The sequence below is a fragment of the Amphibalanus amphitrite genome, unplaced genomic scaffold, assembly GCF_019059575.1.
Source record: "Amphibalanus amphitrite isolate SeventyFive unplaced genomic scaffold, NRLGWU_Aamphi_draft 001264F_arrow, whole genome shotgun sequence".
Taxonomy (NCBI): domain Eukaryota; kingdom Metazoa; phylum Arthropoda; class Thecostraca; order Balanomorpha; family Balanidae; genus Amphibalanus; species Amphibalanus amphitrite.
In genome coordinates this window covers 179,900-200,000 of record NW_024882757.1, presented here as the reverse complement: position 1 = coordinate 200,000, position 20,101 = coordinate 179,900, and the positions used below count along the sequence as shown (strand labels likewise).

At 51.7% G+C, this 20,101-nt stretch overlaps 1 protein-coding gene across 1 annotated transcript in view; it reads left to right on the top strand.

The window, feature by feature from the left end:
* Positions 1 to 5,437: 5,437 nt before the first annotated feature.
* Positions 5,438 to 20,101, top strand: part of LOC122371627 — a 29,257-nt gene continuing 14,593 nt past the window's right edge. Inside the window, exons 1-2 of the mRNA XM_043348063.1 lie at positions 5,438 to 5,482; positions 15,818 to 15,970. Coding sequence (XP_043203998.1) covers positions 5,438 to 5,482; positions 15,818 to 15,970 — 198 coding nt within the window. The remainder of the gene's footprint in view (positions 5,483 to 15,817; positions 15,971 to 20,101) is intronic.

Genomic DNA, 20,101 nt, shown 5'->3' with positions numbered 1-20,101 from the left:
CATGAAGCCAAAAATTCAACGAAAACATAATCACGCAATGATATCTTCACGTCTTTTTATCTTCACTATACGAAAGAATATACATTTTTGAGTATGTATGGGGAATTTCTAGTTAATCTAATAATAAATATGGCAGTTAGTGACCTGCTAAGAGTAACATGTCGCCGGCTGAGGCGGGATCGGCCGACGCGGGAAACGCAGCAATCACAATTTTGTGTTTACTCGTTCATATTTCAATTGTTTACCAACCGATTTTCAAAATTCTTACACCATAAGATTGCCTGTACATTTCTTAGTCTTTTCACAAAATTTGACGCGAATCGAACGTAATCAGCGGTAAGGAGCGCGATGTAAAGACGGAAGTCGGAACCGTTCCGTTCCGTCCCGGCACAGTCTACAATTCAGGCGGCGGCTAGCGGTCGGCGCCGGCTGCCGAGTCGCCGCGGCGACAGGATGTTCACTTTACACCGCTATTACTAGACCAGTTGTGAACCAATTTTCTTCTTGCTTGCCCGATGAGATGTGCAATTCAATTTTGGACAGGTAGCTATAATTAATTTCGCATTAATACTATGAGATATTGGCGAAAAACAGGAGGGGTGGGGCGAAATTCACTCTTCCCCCTCCACTGCGCGTGCTAACATACGTTTGCATATGTGCCATTTTCTTCAAAACTTATGAATGGCCCACTCTAATTTTTTCACAGGTTGTTAAGAATATGGTAGGCAATAAAATATATGAAAATTAGCCAAATCGAAGGTGACGTGTTTTTTGCTATTTCAATTTTTGTGCTTAAGAACAGAGTTAAGCAAATTTCAAGGTCATATATTTAAGTAGGTGCAATTCTAAACAAATGCTTAAGAAATTACCTAAACAGTAAGGTTTATTTCATTCAAATCAAACAAGTACAACCAAAGTTATGGTCGTTCAAAATATAAAGATGCAACATTTTGTAAAAATTCGATTCCCTATATTTAGAAGACCTTTGGTCAGAATGTGCAAAAAACATCAATGTAATGTTCGGGGCGACACAGGAACTCGCTCACAGATTTATAATGAAATCGCTGATGGTAAGGTGCAAAACAGCCGATTTTTGTTCGATTTGACGTGGAATGCCCCTACAACCATAATTCGGGCCGTCTTATGTCGACCTAACTGGAGGTTGTTCGTATCTATGCCTAACCTAAGTGTACCAAAAGTTTTTTTAACAATGCCGCCTTTTTTGTTATCTTAATTTATTTATGAAATTAGACCATACAAATGCATATCTAAAAGGATTGAGCCCAAAACCTGATGCCATAATATGATATTCACCAAACCTAATCATGAACACCCGTGCCCGTATTGCATGTCCCACTTTGTCTTTTCCCAGTGTTATGTCCTTGGGATACCGGAGCCGCCAGCCTACTCAGAGAGCCGGAGTCCATTGATTATGGGCTGGGTGGCTTAACGAGCCCAGCCGCAAACGCAATTAGCCCTCTCCTCCGCTACCGTACGGCGGCGGCGGCGGCAGCGGGGTCCTTCCGTGCGCTCATGACCCTGGGAAAGTGCGCTTACTGTAAGAAATGGTAACTGAGCTGCTGCCATCCTGCCTGTGAAAATGGCTTGGTATGTGTAGAAGAGAACGATGAGCGTTTGGAAAAAAGGTAAGGTGTACTATACATGGAAGACGCTGCAAGGAGGATATGTTGAAGTTTGATCTTCCGTGTATTCTGGTAACTGGATCATTTACAATGGGCTCCGGTGAGGTTCGTTGGCGACGTTTGTTTTGAGAAAAGACTACAAGCACAGTTTTCGGGGAAGTGTCAATTGTGTGTGCGATGGAGGATCCGTGCTGGTGACGGTAAAGTGTCCTCAGGTTCTGCTTCTCTTGATGTGGGAGTGCTTCTGACACTACTGAGGACTTCCTCGAACTGTCGAGGGCTGGTTCTGGACTTCAGAGGACTTCTGTGGCCCACTGCCGCGGACGCCCCGTGCTGACTAACCCACCCGTTAAATAGAGGCCCACCACAGCTCGGGGAGCTTACGTGCAGTGAGAAGAGATTAATGCAAATGGACTACATCAAAGTTAGATTGTGTTGTTTGTTAAGGATTATACAGCGGCGGCAGCAACAGTAGCTCGGCTGTGATGATGATTCAGGTGGGTCCTGGCCTTGTTTACACTAAATGATTTACCGGCGAGCTCACCCCAAATTGCAGGCAGTGTCTCTTCTGGACAGTGAAGCGAGCGGTTGCCCAACCTACGCGATGACATCCAACAGACGGTGGGAAAACGAGTTCCGCTCATATTAGGAAAATGCATGTTTTGAGTGCGAAAGTCGGTGAAATATTTTGGGTATAACAATCATTTAAAAACCCCCAGGCTCGCCTAGGGAGTTTCAAGATTTCGAGCTGCTCCATTGCAACATTAAATGCCTGACGTTTGCCTAAACTGGACCAAACACTCCGTCGCCCTCAATGCTCTTCCATTTCTTAGTATCCTCTTTGCACTCTCAGTGCTGTTCACAACTCCCAACATCTCCCGCACTTCAATGCCTCCCCCACCTCTCCCAATTTATTGAAATGCGAGTAGCTGCCACAGCTCCCAGCATCTCCTTGCTGCTCCCAAAATCTCCCCGTGCTCCCAGTAGTATCTCTCCCGGCGCTCCCAGTATCTCTCCCGGCGCTCCCAGTATCTCTCCCGGCGCTCCCAGTATCTCTCCCAGCGCTCCCAAAATCTCCCCGTGCTCCCAGTATCTCTCCCGGCGCTCCCAGTATCTCTCCCGGCGCTCCCAGTATCTCTCCCAGCGCTCCCAGTATCTCTCCCAGTGCTCCCAAAATCTCCCCGTGCTCCCAGTATCTCTCCCGGCGCTCCCAGTAGCTTCCAATTCTCCCAGACGCTCGCGGCCCCTCTCCGCAGGCGCCCGAGGCGGCCCCAGACGGCATCTCGTGCCGTGAATAATGTGCCATGGATCCTCGACGGCGGCTCAGCCAATATCCATCGAGCCGCCGATGCCGCCGTCCGATTCCCCGACTCCCCAAACCCTCCCCTTCCTCCCCGCCAGTGTGCCGGGACGGCAGATTGTCCCGTATCGATTGACCAGCGCGCTAGAGAAGTTCGTTCATATTTTATGCAGCCTCGCGCTCAGTGGTCTCAAACGGCCTCAACGGCCCCGAACCTGCGCGTAGCGGCCGGTTCATTTGGCAGACTTCCCGCAGCTAATGTCCGAACTTGCACGGCCGCGTGGAAGGCCGCGGTACGTGCTGTGTTTCCTGCATACCTTCCTGCTGCCCACCCGCCGCCAAACTTCAGCAACGGTAAAAAAGTTTGTGCCGGTAGCCGAGCTATGCGGTCACCTTCCAGAAACGAAGGCTTTTTAGCTGGTCAGCTCCATCCTGCGGTCGCCGCGCCTGGGGACGTCGTGTTAGCTGCGTGTCGGAGGCTTTTTCCCGCGGAGGCTGCAGCCGAGCGTTATACTCTACCAGGTGAGGCTCAGCCGAGCTGACCGGGCAGCTAAACCGACCACCTGCGCCGGTCTCTTGAGACTGCGCGGCCTCCCCGGCCTGCCGCAGCCCGAGCTGCCACAGCCCGACAGCCGGCGGAGGGCGGGACCGCCGGAGATGAGGCCGATTTGACTCGACATTCGGCTGAGATGCGGCCCGATTGAGGCCGGCTGATGGCGGTCGTCGGGGCCGGCTGATGACGGCCGTCCGCCGCCGATGGTCGCTGCCGTCACCGCCGGGATGATGGCCGCGCGTCACTCGGCCGCCTCGTCCCGCTCTGGGACGAGCGGCGCCGATGGCCTGGTGGCTGCCGCTGATGGTTCCGATCTATGGTGCCGCCACCCTGAACCTGATGAGAAGCCTCTAATTGGAGACGGAATGACACAGGCCGACCCGGTTTGTGGTTATATGACTCTGCCAACTGCTCGGGAAATGAAGGAGTGTCCATGGTTTTACAACAGCACGAAATCACCACACAATGGGCGGATTCGGTTCATTCGGTTGATTTTACGAACTAATCGTGACAGCGAATCAAAGCAAGCTACCGCATACGCTAGCATTGCCACACTCTCACCTGACAGACCGCTGTGACCAGAACACAGTTTGTGGCGGCGGTCACTGGCCCGAACCATTCCGTGTCTGCCGGTGGTGCTTCTCCGCGGCGCGCGCTCAGAGGCTGACTGATGTGCGGTGGTCAGACGGCACTGCAGCTCGGCCACAGTGTGGTCAGAATGAGCTGCGGTCTAGCCCGGGCTGCGGTCTGCCCCGAGATTGCCTGTCACAACGGACGGGCTGTTCTGGATGCTTAGTGCTTATCCCCATTCCTCTCAGAGGGATAGCTTAGCTCAGCAGCTGCTAAGCGGTCCAGGCTCTCGAAAGTATGATACATACATACATAAGCCGACACCTGAGCACCATATCAAGCCGAGCCAGGTCGAGCTAACGCCAGCCAAGCTGAGTCGAGTGTCGACCGAGACCCAGATCGCCGCCAAGCCAATTCAGGGTAATAGCCGGTGGCACCTTGATTTTTTAGTCGACGCACGCTGCTGGCGCGGGCGCAGATACTCTGAGAAATCGCCGTAAAATCCGGCGGCCATTGATTTTCCTCTCTGGGAAGTCGACCCTGCGTCCCAGATTGAGGAAAAGGTTATCGGCTAGAGTGGTTCAACTTTTGTGGGGTAGTTAGAGAGTGCTGCGCACACAATCTTTCTACAGCCGCCAGGAGCGCGAGCCGAACAGTGGACAATTGATATGCTTCGGACAGTATGATGCTGAGCGAAACCAGCGTGTGACAATTTGTTTCGCCCATACTGTTCCTCAGAATCTTTTCGCACGTTTGGGTGAAGTCTTGCTTATTTTGCAGGATATCCAAAATGGTCATTGGCGTTCAACATTTCGAAGCTGCCTATTGATTAATTGTACCATCCATCTTCTGTCACGCAAAACCTCCTCTAATTTTCCACGAGGTTCCAGACGCTTCCACCAGCTCTGTCTCCGTCAGTCGCCCCTCTCCATTGATTTCGGGGGGGGGGGGTCACCCCGCCCCTAAACTCGGACGCGTGCCGTCGCCACCCCTCCACACGCTCCACCTGCCTTGCGTGGGAGTCGCCCAAAGGCTTCCGTGTCCCGTGGGGCTTCCCTGCCACATCCCCACTCCCACCCCGTTTCGACTTCCTCTGTCCACTGCACGGACGTGTTTCTCTATGTGCGTGTGTTTTGTGCGTGCGCGAGCACACGCGTGCGTGCATTTTTCTACATCTCTACCGACGGCGCTTGAATAACAGCGGTCGCTCTCTGGAACCTTTGTGGCTGCCGGCAGCGGCGCAGGTCACTCGCGGTAGCCTGCGGCGCTGTCCACTGTGACCGGACCATCCATCAGGTCTCGGGAGGGCTGGTGACGGCGCCGGCCCGACGACAATGGTGCCACACCGCGCTGCGCCGCCGCTAACCGATAATGATGGTGCCCGTCCTGTCCGACGACCCGGGCGTGGCCGCCGAGGTGGGTTAGCTGTCGGTAAACGGTTCGGCATTGGCTCTGCGGCGCAGATGGTGTGAGGGAAAACGGAATGGTGTCAGGTTAAAAATGCCCCCATGTTGGGTCAAGCGGAAGGGCGTGAGGTCCGAACGGCCCGATGTTGGGTCAAACGGGAGGGCGTGAGGACAAAACAGCTCGATATTTGGGCCGCATAGGAGGGTGTAAGGTCAAAACGGCCCGATTTTCGGTTACATCGGTGTCGAAGTTGACATAAGGCCAGAACAGCCCCAAAGCAACGTCGAAAAGGCGTTTAAGTCTATCATGACTATTGACTAGCCCCTCTATAACTTTTATTGGACAACATATGAAGGAGTTGGTACTTGCTGTAGGTACCTAATTCTCTCAGAATTAAACTAAAGCAATGTGAGATGGCAAATCATACTTCCACCGCATCTTGCCTTAGCAGTAAGCCGATGCAGAGACGAATGACCTAACCTGTGGATTCTTCTCTAAGAATGTTTGCTGAATAATAAGAGCATGCAATCTGCTTCCGAGTCGTTGCATTAATACGAGGTTTTCATAAACGCGGCTAGACGTTATGATACATAACCACACATATTAGGGCACGGCATGGTTGGACTTGCATGTTGATGAACGTTATTTTTCGGCACTTAATCATCGGAGATCGGAGCTTCTCTTGTAGTCCAGCTTGTGTTTATCTATTCTCAATAAAAGACAGCGAACATTAACTTAGGTTGCTGACAGGATGTACTAAATTAATAGCACAACACGTAATAAACATACAAGTGTCGAATACCTACTATAATGCGTGTTTCCATTTGTTTCATGCGCGTTGTTATGAAGAATGCCAAACACCGCAAGATGGGATTACTCCTTTGTTTGCACAGTTCAAGCGAGAACGCGGTATCCGAGTCGGCAGCGACACTATAATTAAACTAAACCCCATATCCACCTGCACGAGAGCTCAACCCTGTCATCATCCACAGCGCACCGGCCTTCCACCTCTCCTGCCGACCGTCCTCTCTCTCCTGACTATATTTCCAGCCTCCGTCGAGCCTCGCTGCCGCCCCCACTCCGCTCCGTCGTCGCTCTGAAGTGTGCCGGCAAACATTTGCCCTGCCGCTGCGACTGTCGCCGCTCGCCGCGCTCGATTTGCATATTGCGTTTCCGTCGATTTCCAGAGTTGACTCGGAGAGAGAACGGCTGTTTGGTCTGGCCACGGTCTTGTTTGGTCTCCCGGAATGGCCGTGTGGTCAGTGGGCTGTGGCCTGGCCTGAATGGCCTGGGGGATCGGAGCTAGTCTGAGTCGCCTGAGGACCTGGCGGCTGGTCTAGGTAACCTGGAAGAAGGTTTTCTGGCCTATTGCGAAGGAACTTCTGACCTTCTGAGATAACCCTTCTGCCGAAACGGGATAATGATGCTGAGATATGTTCGTCCTCACCGAGAGGTGACTAGCCGATCTTTATGATATAACCAGCATTGGTTAGTGAACCCGCCTGACTTAATTTATATCCGCTGTGTGGACGCTTAAACTGTGCTGGCTGAATTTCAACATTTAATTTTGAAAATATAGATAAAGATTTGCGGCTTTCTAGCCATTTTAGTATGAAACCAATATTGCGCCCAACCTCCGTCTTATAATTGAGCCATTATAGAGCTGACTGATGCACCGTTGTCTCATCTCTCGCCAAGCCGAGGCACGGTGTTTCCCCAGCTCTCCGACGAAGATGGAGGCGTCTCGTATAAACTGGGGGATCGTTTTGCAGGGATGTTGGGACTGAGTCTCGTCACTGTCCAGAGCGTGACACGCGGGTTATTTATCGGGCCGAGAAGAGATCTAAGGCTTGTCTGAGAAGACAGAGAGCTGACGCAGCCAGGACGAGGTGATGTGTTCTGGTGAACCTAGTTTGACGTGACGTGACCAGACAGTTCGATACTTTTTGGAGAATCAATTGATGTACTCGTGCTTAAAGCTTTGGCTAGTCACATGTGACAGGAAATGTATAGAAAATTTGACAACAATCATAAATGAAAAATGAAATAAGCTTGGATGTCATCACTGAAATCAGTTTGAAACAAAATGAAATGCCAACAATGCAAGAGGAGGTGAAAGGCCAGAAGTTCTCTCTCGACATCTCCGATCAAAACAATGCCCATTGTCCCATGTTTTCTGAGTTACCCAACATCCATTCATATTTTCAGCTTTATTCCTGGCGCTGTTTCAGCTCATTACCGCGATGTATGGACAGCGGAAAGATTTAACTCCCAGACGAAATGGCCGCGATACGGCTGAATTTCATGGCACACATGCATCAAACTATAAAACATTCATGGCGACACATGGTATCCGAATATTTCACCGGCCGGAGCGGCCGGAGGCAGTATCGCAGCGGCCAGCGGCGGGGCGCGACGTGCATACATCCTCGGCACCAGCGCGGCGGCTGGGTGGCGGCCCAATAAACCAGCGAGCCAGGGAAATGGCCTGCATTGTCGGGAGAACAACTCCTGAGATGGGGTTCAACGGGATGAGGGTCGACACTGCAATCTCGGAGGCTGCTTGTATCATGACGTTTGTTGCCTAAACTTAGAAGATATTTGCATTAACTGACTTTGTTTTCACTTCTGAGACGTTATCGTAATCAGGTTCAAACTCGAGACTCTGGCCCGGACATCTCGTGATCTCAAACTTTCAGATTCTCAGGCTTTCATCTCTTTCATCTCCGGGTTCTCAACCATTGAACTGCATACTTTCACAGCGTATCAGTGTCAGATGTGGCGGCTTTACTCGAGCTGTAAACTCCGCCAGCTCACTTCCAACGACCAGCTCTCACAGGCGGTACAGCACTCTCAAACTACAGTCAAACTCATCCTGTCACGCGATGTATGCTGGACCTGAGCTGACGGACGGACGGACGGACGGACGGACGGACGGACGGGCAGACAGACAGTCGGGCAGACAGACAGTCGGGCAGACGGGCAGATGGACAGACGGAAGGATTGACATGGAGTCAAAGAGTCTGTTGACGTACGAACGGACGCCCGAGTGGACGCTGGAGTGGACGTGCCGACGTATGGTCGGCTGAACGATTGGCGAGTCGGTCGATAGGTTTAATTCTGTCGGCTTTCGGTCGGTCAGATTGACGACCCGCTGGATGGACCGTAAGACGACCCGTCGCACGGACCACCGCCCAGACCTTTGCATTAGACGGACTGAAGGTAATCTCTGGACCGTGGCTGGATCTCGAGTGGACGGACCTCCCGGTCAGTCGCCATCAGCGCGGCGAGTGCTGCGGGCCGGAACGGACACCATTACGCCGTCTCCTGCTGGCGTGACGGACCGGCCTGCCGGACCTTAGCTGTCTCGGAACCCATCTGAATCGCACTTCAGCTGTCCTGCCGTCCAGTTCAGCTGTCTTGGAACTCGGCTGTCTCGCACGTCAGCTGCGTCGTAATTCAACTGTCCTGGGGCAGAGTCGGTTCCAGAGATCATTTGGTCCCGACCTCAGATGGCCTAAACTAGTGGTCAGAGTGGTCCGAAGATCCCAGCCGTTTCGGAACACATCTGCTCCAGATCTCCGCTACGTAATTTTTGTCTCACCGTTTCAAAAAAATTGTCCCAGCTTCTAACCTTAACCCGCGCACCGACGGGGGTCTGCGCCAACTTCGTACCGACGGGGGGGGGGCGGATGACCGCCCCCCCCCCTGAGATCTCGAGAACGAAGCAAGATACCGACAAGCGGTAAACGGCATCGGATACGCACGGTCAAGATCTACAATTTTTACTAAGGTCATTTTCAGGTCAGGTCAAAGATGACGTCACAGGGGTCGAAAAAGTCAAAATGGCGGCGCTGGATATGGAGAGAGTTTTTCTCGAATAACTTTCGAATTAGTCAAGATAGGAACAAACTAAGGGCAGCATCGTGATCCTCTCGTCAATCCGCATCGAATGATATATATATATATATATATATATATATATATATATATATATATATATATATATATATATATATATATATATATATATATATATATGTTGACCTCGAAAGGTCAAGGTCAAAGGTTGACCTCAGGTCACGTGACCTCGAGGTCATCATATATATCATTCGATGCGTCTTGACGAGCTGAACACAATGAGACCATCCACGTGTCTGTATCTTGTTCCTGTACGGAGTTATTGGCCAAAAACCTTTGGTGACCTTTGATGACGTCACATGACCTCACAGCTGCCCAACAGTAAAACAGACCTCAAGGTAGTGAAGGTTGATCGTATATGAAGTCATGTATGGTATATGGGGCCATTCCGACCCGTTTTAGTGGTAAAAACAGGGAGTTGATTTTTCCCCCATTGACTTATAATGGGGAGGTCGCGAAATTGACCTGACCTTAGGTCACCGATATCAAAATTCCGAGATATACAAATTGCAGCTACTAATGACCTAATAACATCCTGCGACTTTCAAAGGCCTCCGACATCTACTGTAGCTCTGGCACGGTGACAAAGTTGCAAAAAAGTGACTTGAGGTTGGGTCATTCAAAGTGACCTGGTGACCTGACCTTGAAAGGTAGGAGGTTCAAACTTGCACACCATGTGTAAAATTGATGAGGAATAGGCATACCAAATTTCGCGGCGCTACGCGCCGCGGTTTTCCCGCTATTCGCGAAAAACCTCAGGGGGGGCGGATATCCGCCCCCCCCCCGTCGGTGCGCGGGTTAAATGCTCCAGAGCTGCCTAACCTCAGTCATGATATTTCTCGATATCACACGACGAAATATAAGCGACTCGTGTCCCTTCTGACACTGTCTCGCCAGCACTGCCGTGGCTGACTCGGGTGAGCCGTCGGCTCCGCCTGGCAGTCGTCCGTGTGATCGAACTGAGACGGTCCATCACACAATACCAGACCGCTCCTCTGGTCACCGACGACAGACCTGTCTCTCTCCCGAGGACGGAAGGTTTGTCGCAAGGCTATAGGTTTGTCGTAGGAGACGCAGGAGCGGAGCCAGATCCGGCATGGGAATCCAAAGAACAGATCCGGAAAGGAGTCCTGCGGCAGAGGAAGAGACGGAACTAGTTTGAATATTTACTTGAGAGTGGAAAGGGACCGGTTTTCGCGACTCAAAATGACGCCTCTTGAGCCGCTCGTCGGTCCTCAACGCGGCCCAGTTCCCATTGTGGCCAGCTCTTCTTTGAAGGTGGCTCGGCGGCGCCCTGTCTGGAAATTATTCTGCCGCATGCTCGCGCTCTAATGAAATGTCGTAGAAGTGTCGTCCAGGGATGCCCTCCAAGTGTCTTAGACAGTTGGGCGGAAGTTCTGACCTGTGGGCGGCGGCGGGGGCGGGGGCGGCGGGGGCGGCGGGGGCGACCGTAGTAGGTCGTCGCTCCAGACTTAAATGTCGATCTAGGCCATAGCCGGTAGCTGCCTCATGGAATCGCTGAGCTCACACGTCACTCCGACGCAAAATAGAAGCCCGGCTGCGGCGGGGCGGCCGGCTGAGTCTGCCTGCGCTCAGTGGGAGCAATGGCGACGTCGATGGCGGGGGCGGGGGCGGCAGCGGGGGCGGCGGCGGGGGCGGCGGCGGGGGCGGCGGCGGGGGCGGCGGCAGAGCTCATCCACCCCGTCCGCGCCGGGCCGGCGGTGTTTCCGGAGTGGCGCGCCGGTCGGTTTCCGATATGGCGCGCGCCATGATTGCCTCGGCGCCAGCTGATAAATCAGACCGGTCGCCGGCTGTCGGTGGCGACAGCTGCGGATCGCCGGAGAGCGGCCGACGTGAGGGGTCACTGCGTCGCCGCCGCCCCGGTCCAGCTGCCTCTACCGCCGCCCCCGTCCCTCCCCCGGAGCTGTATTAGATCCGACAGCCAGGAGCAGTGTGTTTCACACCATCGGCAGCCGGAAAGGTGGCGGCTGTCGCTTGCCCCGGCCCCGGCACATTCCATTGTGGTATATGTGGGCGGGCGGAGGCGCCGCGGCGGGGGTGTGAGCTGAGTCAGGCATCAAGGCTTGCCTGCTCAGTTGACAATGGGGTAGCGCTGTCGGTAATTTCCTCTCCGCACGCCAGTCCATACACTGCAAACATACAGCGCAATCTACAACCACAGTCTCAACACACGCAGCGAGAGAATGTCGCCTGTGTGCTGTTCGCGTGAGCTCAATAAGCGTTAGTCGGGGCTGAATGAGAGAGTTTCGGCGCATTGAGTACACAGGCAATAGCTTTTGTTTGGTTTGCGTGCATCGGGTGCATTAGTATTAGGCGCGCGTCGCGTTGACGGAAGCCAACATGTGTGGAAAGAGGAGCACATTGGCTCTAATGCAGAGTAGGTTTATGATAGTTCGTTTGATTCACAATGAGCGCAGTGAAGTCTGTGTCTGGTGGAACTTGAATAAGTATTCATATACGGAGCATGAGTGCCCCATGCGTTGGTGAACATATGTTCGATGATAAAGGCGAAGCACCTGTTTGGTACCCATTCGACCGTTCTTTATGGCATGCTGTTTAATGCATGAATGCATTGACCTGGCTATAGCTCTGTGTAACTGCAGCTTAGTTGAAACAAAGTATTTGCTAATAAATGAATTGTTTGTATTTGATAGGCATTTACCGTTGCATAATTATGTGAAGACTGCACGTCTATTCAGCCGACCACTTGGCTTCTTTTGTTGACTCATTAGTGTCCATTGTTCAGTTTGCTTTTGAGAGATGACTCTTGATTAATTGAATTCTTTGCGGTCAGTAGGCAATCTTCAAGCTATCCTTCACGCTCCGAATGAATCAAAACAAGGAACTTCTGAGGATGTTTTTGCATTGTTTACATTCAAGAAGACAATTCAAAGGTTGGAGAGAATATCCGGAGAAATGTCTTGATTGCAATCTTCTCCTTTGTTTACCGGTATAACGGTACATTTTGGACTGTCCGTGCGCGAGACATTCTTCACAATGCAACCAGTTTCACGGTCAGATCAGGGACACTAAACTGTTGCAATGCTGGTTTAACTAAAATTTGAAATTTCTTAACTTATACTGACACCTTTACTATTGCTTGTAGAGTTTTACTAATACATTATTTATCAGATACCTGTTTCTTCTAACAAGTGCCTGGTTAGTTGATGAAGACGTCGAAAATCCAGCTTGTCTATGTAAATATAGTTTCGGTTTTTGGTTTCTGGTACACCTTGGTACGGAGCAAATCAGGCATCAAGTCATTCAAGGTTTGCTTCGCCAAGATTGATGACATTCAAATGAATGATCGCCTCACTGTCTTACATGTGTCTGATCAGCCATCATATTTTTAAAAAAAATCACAATTCATAACCTATTGTGCTCACTGCGCACCAATTACTGCAATTGTTTGGATGCTTCCCCATCCGAGCTGAAATAACCTGACAGTAGTCCACATCCAATACGTTTGTTGCAGACCGAATACTGAGCAATGAGCATGCACAAAACATATACCTTATCAATAAAACTCCCCTGGTCTGGTTCGAAGCGCACCGCTGCTGCCATCGCCAGGGCGTATGTCCCACAACACCAGCCGTTACTACTGTGGTGTCGCCGAGCTGGAAATGGGTCACACTTCACTACGACGGCTGTCTAGTTGTAACTCATTCTGCAAGTCTCCGGTGAGTTATGCACTATGCAGCCAGGGCGTATTTCTAAATTACGTACCTGCTGTTACTAATTCACGTTTGTAACGCATTACACGACTGGATTGCGATTAGTTATGTTCACCCGCTGCAGAATGAAGTTCGATGGCTCGCAGGTTCCGGTCAATAGTCGGACATTGTTTCAAACCAATAGTCTGGTAGACAGGTCAAAGGTGGTGCGCAAATTCGTCTGTGTTTGCCACGTCGTTATATTGAAAGCTTATTACTTCCTCATGGGTTGCACGTCGATACCGAAGACAAATAACCGGATATGACACATGAGGTGGACCTATACGAGTGCATATTATACGGCTAGCGATCCGTGCGTGACAGAAGTTACTCACCGTCACCTAGAGAGCATCAGTCATATTTATGTGGTGGCGAAGCCCCCATTTTGAAAGCTTATTGATTGGGCACTAGATTTTTAAATTGACGACCCAAGATACCAGTTACGTAAAATTTAATTGGAAGTTGCCACTTCAATTAAACGGTTTAAGTAATGGTCATTCACTAATCATTCAGAACTGTCCCTGCTCCTTTACTTCAGCATAAACCGAACAGAATAAACCCAAGATGCACCCTCCTTCGACCTTCAAGTGAGGTTTGAAGTCGACCTACATTTCCATACCATTGCTAATTCCTTTCTCCAGGACCCCTTTACCCTCCTCAAAGCTCTTTCCATGCCTTTGGCTCTCGTCCTCTGCAGGCACGGTCTCTCTATCGAGCGCCTCAGGGATCTTACCTTTGTCTCAGGCTCCTCTCAACTGGCCTAACGACCTGGGGTGGTCCTCAGCCCCCCTCGCCCCCCCCTCCTCGAGGTCAGTCGGCCAGCCAGGTCAATATTGCAGCGGGGCCGGCGACGTGCACGCCAGCACGCCAGCACGGCGATACGGCGGTACGGCGGCTATCGACCACTCCCGAGTCCCCGACCTCCACGGCCGTCCGTCCTCCACCAGCCCCGCGTCCCCGGGAGGGTTCCGTCTGCACGGTACAGCTACACTTACACTACGCCTCTACATATGTAGGGAGGCAGGATATTCTCTGACGCGCTGGTATGGATTAGAATACAGCAGAAGGTGCACCCGCGGGAGTCGGCGTGACGTCTGGGGGAAGCCTCAGACGCCGGTAAACTCAGCTCAGCTCAACTGGAACTCAACTCAGACACTTGTAGCTGACACGCTGGCGGCCCAGTCAGGTCCTCTGTTTATGGCCCGTGCTCAGCGTTTGTGAAAGCTGGGACTGGCAGAAGGTGAATGGAGCCCTGTTGGCATCCTCGGGGTGGCGTGGGTTGGTGGCTGTTTCAGAAGTGGGAAATTGTTTGTCATCAGAGGGGCGGCACGCGGCGGTACGACGGCATGCGGAGAAAGAGCGGTCATCTCTGAGAGAGGAGGTGATGAGAGAAAGGGAAATGGGAGATAGAGGAAGGTGAAAAGAGGAGGTAGGGAGGGAGGGTGGGAGGGAGGAAGAAGGTAAAGAGAAAGAGAACTGAGAAGGGTAGGGAAGGAGAAGGAAGAGAGAAACAAGAGAGGCAGAGGAGAGGGGAGAAGAGAGAGACGGAGAGAGAAGGAAGAGAGCAGAGGAAGACAGAGAGAGGGGGATTGAGTGAGAATGATGAAGGCAATGTGCCACAAATCCATATGTGACAGCGACTAGAATTCCCAGGGAAATCGAGAGCAATGTATTCGACCCGAACCGCCACAAACGACGCAATTTAACCGAAAATTCGCAAGAAGAATCGGCAATGAGACACTCGTGCTCAATCTGCGACATTGTATGATTTTGTGTATTGTATCCCAAACGTCATAAAATCAAAAGGTCTTGATAACTATATGTAAAGAGGCACCAAAGGGTCTAAAAAGTCAGTGTTATATTTGCGAAGTGTACCCCAATCATAAATTAACATCGTGTTAATAAAAACGGCCTTATATCTTGTTTCGTCATCCTATATTTGCCCTCCTACATATCCTCAGCGGCGTTTCTTTTCAGCTGGCTTTTGCCTCTCCCAGAAGCAGCTGCCGTTTTATTCGGGCTCTGTTGCGCGGATCGTATCGAGCTGGCTGCTCGCCTCACTGGCTCCATAAGCTGCTTGTAAAGCCGGAAAACGGTGAGCTTTCTCGGCACTAGGAATGTTCCCGTCATAGCGCCGTGTTCAATGGCGACTGAGAGAGAGCATTTCTACAGCCGCGCTACAGAGCTGATTCGGTTTGCGACGTTGACACGAGCTGCAATGAAAGGACGCTGGAAAACGTGAAGACGGAGGGAAGGACGGAAAGAGGGACGGAGAGAAGGAGGAGGGAGCGATGGAGGGAGAGAAGGAGAGATAGAGAGAGAGAGAGAGAGAGAGAGAGAGAGAGAGAGAGAGAGAGAGAGAGAGAGAGAGAGAGAGAGAGAGAGAGAGAGAGAGAGAGAGCGCGAGAGAGAGAGAATAACTAAGCGGGAGATAGAACATAAATGGGAGGAAAGGCTTGTCTCAGATGTGTTGAAGGAGTTACAATAAAAAAGACGGAAGAAAAAAGGAAATGCACCCACTTGATAAGAATATATATTGTCAAAAAAAAATTCAGTGTAAAAAAACTTTTTCAGTGTAAAAAAGCATTTCGCTTTTTCATTTCCGGTAACATAGAATGGCGTCCTCGTTTGTGTATTCATTTGGATTTACCCGGGAGCCTTTAGTGACATAACCCGTCCTTTGTTGCAGAACGGCGAGGCGGGTTTCATCTCGGACCTGAAGGCGGGTGACCTGCTGGGCCGCACCAACGAGGAGCTGGTGTTGCTACTGATTCAGTTGCGGCGTCAGGCTGCCGCAGCCGCTGCCGCCCGGGATCGCGTCAGTCGTCAGCTGGACAGAGCGGTGAGTACTGATCTGAGCTGACCTGACCTCGACCTGACCTGACTGCTGCCGCACGGAACCGCATCAGTAGTCAGTTTGGAAGAGTTAAAAGACATTGGAAAGTTTAACTCTCTGACATGACGTGGGCAAAACCGTAGCCTCGTCCCGGGACCGCGTCATAAGTCAAGTGGACAAAACGTTAGGTGACGCGATGACTGAACCCAAAGTCCTGACTTTACCTAACCCTGATCTTGGCTGTAGATCTAATTACGACTGTGGCTCTTACCCTTGCCTGGCCACAATCCAACCCTGGCCGGGCATTGATCCTGATCCTGATCCATACTATAGCTTCTGATCCCCTGACCCCGCCTGTTGGTGTTGATGATGCCCTGAGGCTGACTCGACACGGGTCATATCATTACCTAGTATACCCTTCATGCAACGGATCCAATCAACTACATGTATACACATTGCATGAGCATAGGCTGCATCTGGCCTGAATCTCCTCTCACAAGTCCCAAGAGAGTGCTAGAGCAACTCGCGTGAAATTGCATCGATGCATCATACCGGGCAGAATGTGAAATGTCGATGGAAATCGTCCAGCTTCGTCTGGCACGGACAGACGAAGCATACAGACGAAGCATAGCTGATCGAACAACACATTGTTGCCACTTCATCCAACACTGACTGTGCAATACGTATACATTGAACGATTTCGATGGCACTTCGCCATCGACTTGAAATCAATAATGATGAATGACGTTATCGCCATCAACAACTCTGCAGTTCAGTGGTGCTCGTGCGGCGAAGAGCGCGCCGCTTTTCACGCCTGGATGTATTGATGCTCACATTCCTTCCCGTCCGAGAGATAAGGTTCGGTTTTGTGAGAGCGTCACGGCCGCTGTGCACGCTCTCACCGCCGGTCCAGCAGGGTCCATCGATGCTCCACGGACGTGCTCAGTGCTGCAAAACGGTCGCAACAACTGCGAACTACATCAACGAAAACCGGCAATTTAAATGCAGAACGATCCGCGAGTGCGATTGCTTTGTCCCTCTATGATTACATTTGGGGCGTATGTTGTTGAAATGGCCGGCATTTCGTGGCAGTTGGCCGCCGCGACAAAAGCTCGCGACGTTTAATTATTATGATGGAGTTCAGCCACATAAATGCGTTCCGGTCTGACCATAACGCAAACAAAACACCGAACGACACTCCTTTAATTGAAACCCGGCGAGCACCAAGCGAAACCCACGAGTACCGGTTGGAAACCGGACTCTGCGCACAGTATCCCATCGCTCGCGATGACCGCAGGCCAGGGCGGCGACCGTGCACGTGCCTGCACTAACTGCACGGTGGCACCACTTTCTCGGCGGCTGTGACTTGCTCCAGGTGCACACTGACCCAGTAAACACCAGCATGCGTTCCGGCAGGCGGACATGGGACGCGCTGGGGCGTCGTACGACGGACAGGCTCGGTGGCGGCGGGTTTTCACGAGGAATGAGACCAGCGCGGCGGGTTGGCGTCGTCTTGGAGATCCAATGGGTCTGTGGCATGTCTGGTTGGCGTGCCGCGTGCCGCCTGTGACGCGCCGTGACTTGGTAACGATCGCCACGTCTGGAAGGCGTCACTCGCCGTGACATTGCTGCCGTGACGGGCTGGGCGCGTACCTGAAGACCAAAGCAGACAGCCGGCCGACTCCCTGAACCGAGCGGCCCCCTTATTTAATGAACCATCTCTCAGGTCTTCAACCAACTTTGCTGCACGAGCGTGGAAGAAGATGTCCCGAGAGAAATCTGCGAAGTTAACCAGATGGAATATTTCTCAATCCTGTACCGAATGGACAAACACGATTTATTTTGCTCGTTTTCTTTGCGCACTGGATACATGTATAACTGCAGCATATACAAGACCATATGCTCCAAGTACCCAGGCGAACTCAATCTGATACGAGACCGACCCGGCACTGCTGGGCTCAAGTTTGCCACATTCAGCTCGCACCATTTCCTGAGATGAAGCCCGGGAGCGACTGTGGTTCACCGAGGACATCTACCCCCTGCAAGCTGTCCAGGGCGCAATCAGGAAGCGGTCTGGAGTCCGCTGCACCGCCTACTGGGGTCTCCCAGACTTCCCAGGCTAACTGGGGTCTCCTAATGGCACCCACTCAGCACAGCACACACAAGGCTGGCGTGGTGGCACTGTTGACACTGGGTCACTATTTCTGCACCGCCGTCGTCACAGCCGCGGTGACGTGTCGTTGCGATGGCATCGATGCACTATGATTATGCCATCGTGTGATAGTGTCATCGAGGTCATTGGTGCCATCCGTACCATGCGTGCTATTTGCGTCTTCCGTGCTACCGACGCGCCTTCAGTGCCCTCGCTGCCACTGGCAGGTTTGTGCGTGGCATCGTACTCGTATATCTACGGTTCCGTTAGTAGTCCCCCGTACTGCATGTTGGCTTAGCATGACCAATACGTTACCACCTCAAGTAATTATCCGCATATATCGGCGTACGCACATCAAAGGTAAGGTGACCGCATCACAACGGCAGATGACAATGATTGAGCTCGACGTCAGTAGCGTCTCAGCCGTCATGGGATGGTGTCCCTTGTCATGATTGCCGGCCAGACAGCGCATTGTCGGATGCGACATGGACGATGGATATACATAAGTAGGTCTGGTTCTTCCAGAAGATGGGGCGCTAGGGGAGCTCGGGCGATTCGACAGATACGATCGGAGCTACGGAAAGTTGGAGAGTCTGCAGCTGACTTGGGCCTTTTTGGAGACCAAGGGAAGGCATGGATGACACGCGGGCCGGACTGCTAAAAAATGGCACGAAGCTGGGGAGCCGCGGATGATTGGGGAGGAGTAGAGAAGTATAGTTAGAGGAGGAGAGCTGGAGCGAAGATGTGGGGGAACGAAGTTCTAGGGAAAGTGAGGAGAAGGAGACCTTGCTAGGGAGAGCATAGATGGGGAGGGGTGGAGACCTAGGGGGAGGAAGCTGCCAATAAGCGACAACGAGTGCCGTCGATGGCGCCGATGGATTGGAGGGGTCCCTCGGGGCTGCGACGGTAGCTGCGCCGGAGCGGTGCCTCCCCTGGCACCGCCGAGGTACATACGATACGGAATTCTGGACAGGGGAACGTACTGTAGAGTGTAGGGCCTACTGGATCGAAGAAGCCTGCTTCATATCACACCATGGGATCGTGGTTGTCTGTTAGGAGCAGTGGAGTGGCTGCGATTTTGTTCTGTAACAGTACCAATAAAACTAATTGCAAATACTGAACAGTGTTTTATGTCACTGCATGCTGTTTTAAATGAACAAAAATAAATACAAGTTCCAGTGAATTCATCACCAGCCGTATTCCAGGATCTCCATACCAATCAGCTCACTGTCAGTCTTACTAAGTGTCATCGGCGTGTCATACGAGTCATTAAATAAAACTTCGCTGCATCCGCCTTGTCGCATTAGTGACAAACTTTTGAGGACGATATCTTCATCCAGCTGCGAATTCCTCGTGACTCCGCGATCGTATGAGTCGCTCCAGAAACTGCACGGGATGTGATGAAGTCATTAGATGAGCATTATCCTAATTGACGCTTTTACGGACTTTATCATGTCCAAGAAAGCGCTAAAGTTTCAACAAGTTGTCTGCACTTCCTGCTGTCAGGGAAGACTGAAACCAGGGTTCGAAGGGTTTATTGCTCGGTCCCCATGGCCCCATGAATTTGACAGCCTGTGAACGCGGACCGAGAACTTCGGACATCGTCCGGAGGTGCTCTTGTTGGGTGGTTTCCGAACAGCTTTGTACCCATTTCCTTGGGATTTCTGAAGTGCACCAGGTGTGCAGTGGGGAATTGGAGGTCGATTAATTTTGCACGCGTGACACAACTCGTGATCGAGCCCGTGATTCTACGCGTGACCCAGCAAGTGGCCAAACTTGTGACACTGCCCGTGACTAGCAGCGTGACCCCGAACTTCGTGACAGTAACCTCCGTGAGTTCCGTCCGTGAGTCGGCCCAATGACTCCCAGCTCATCTTCCCTAAAGTGCCAGTTCAGTCAGTGACTTGCCACACATACTTAACGTCTATTACGCTAGCGGCTTGAATATCAACGACAGCTTTTCGAGACTGCTGCTAGTGGCTTGA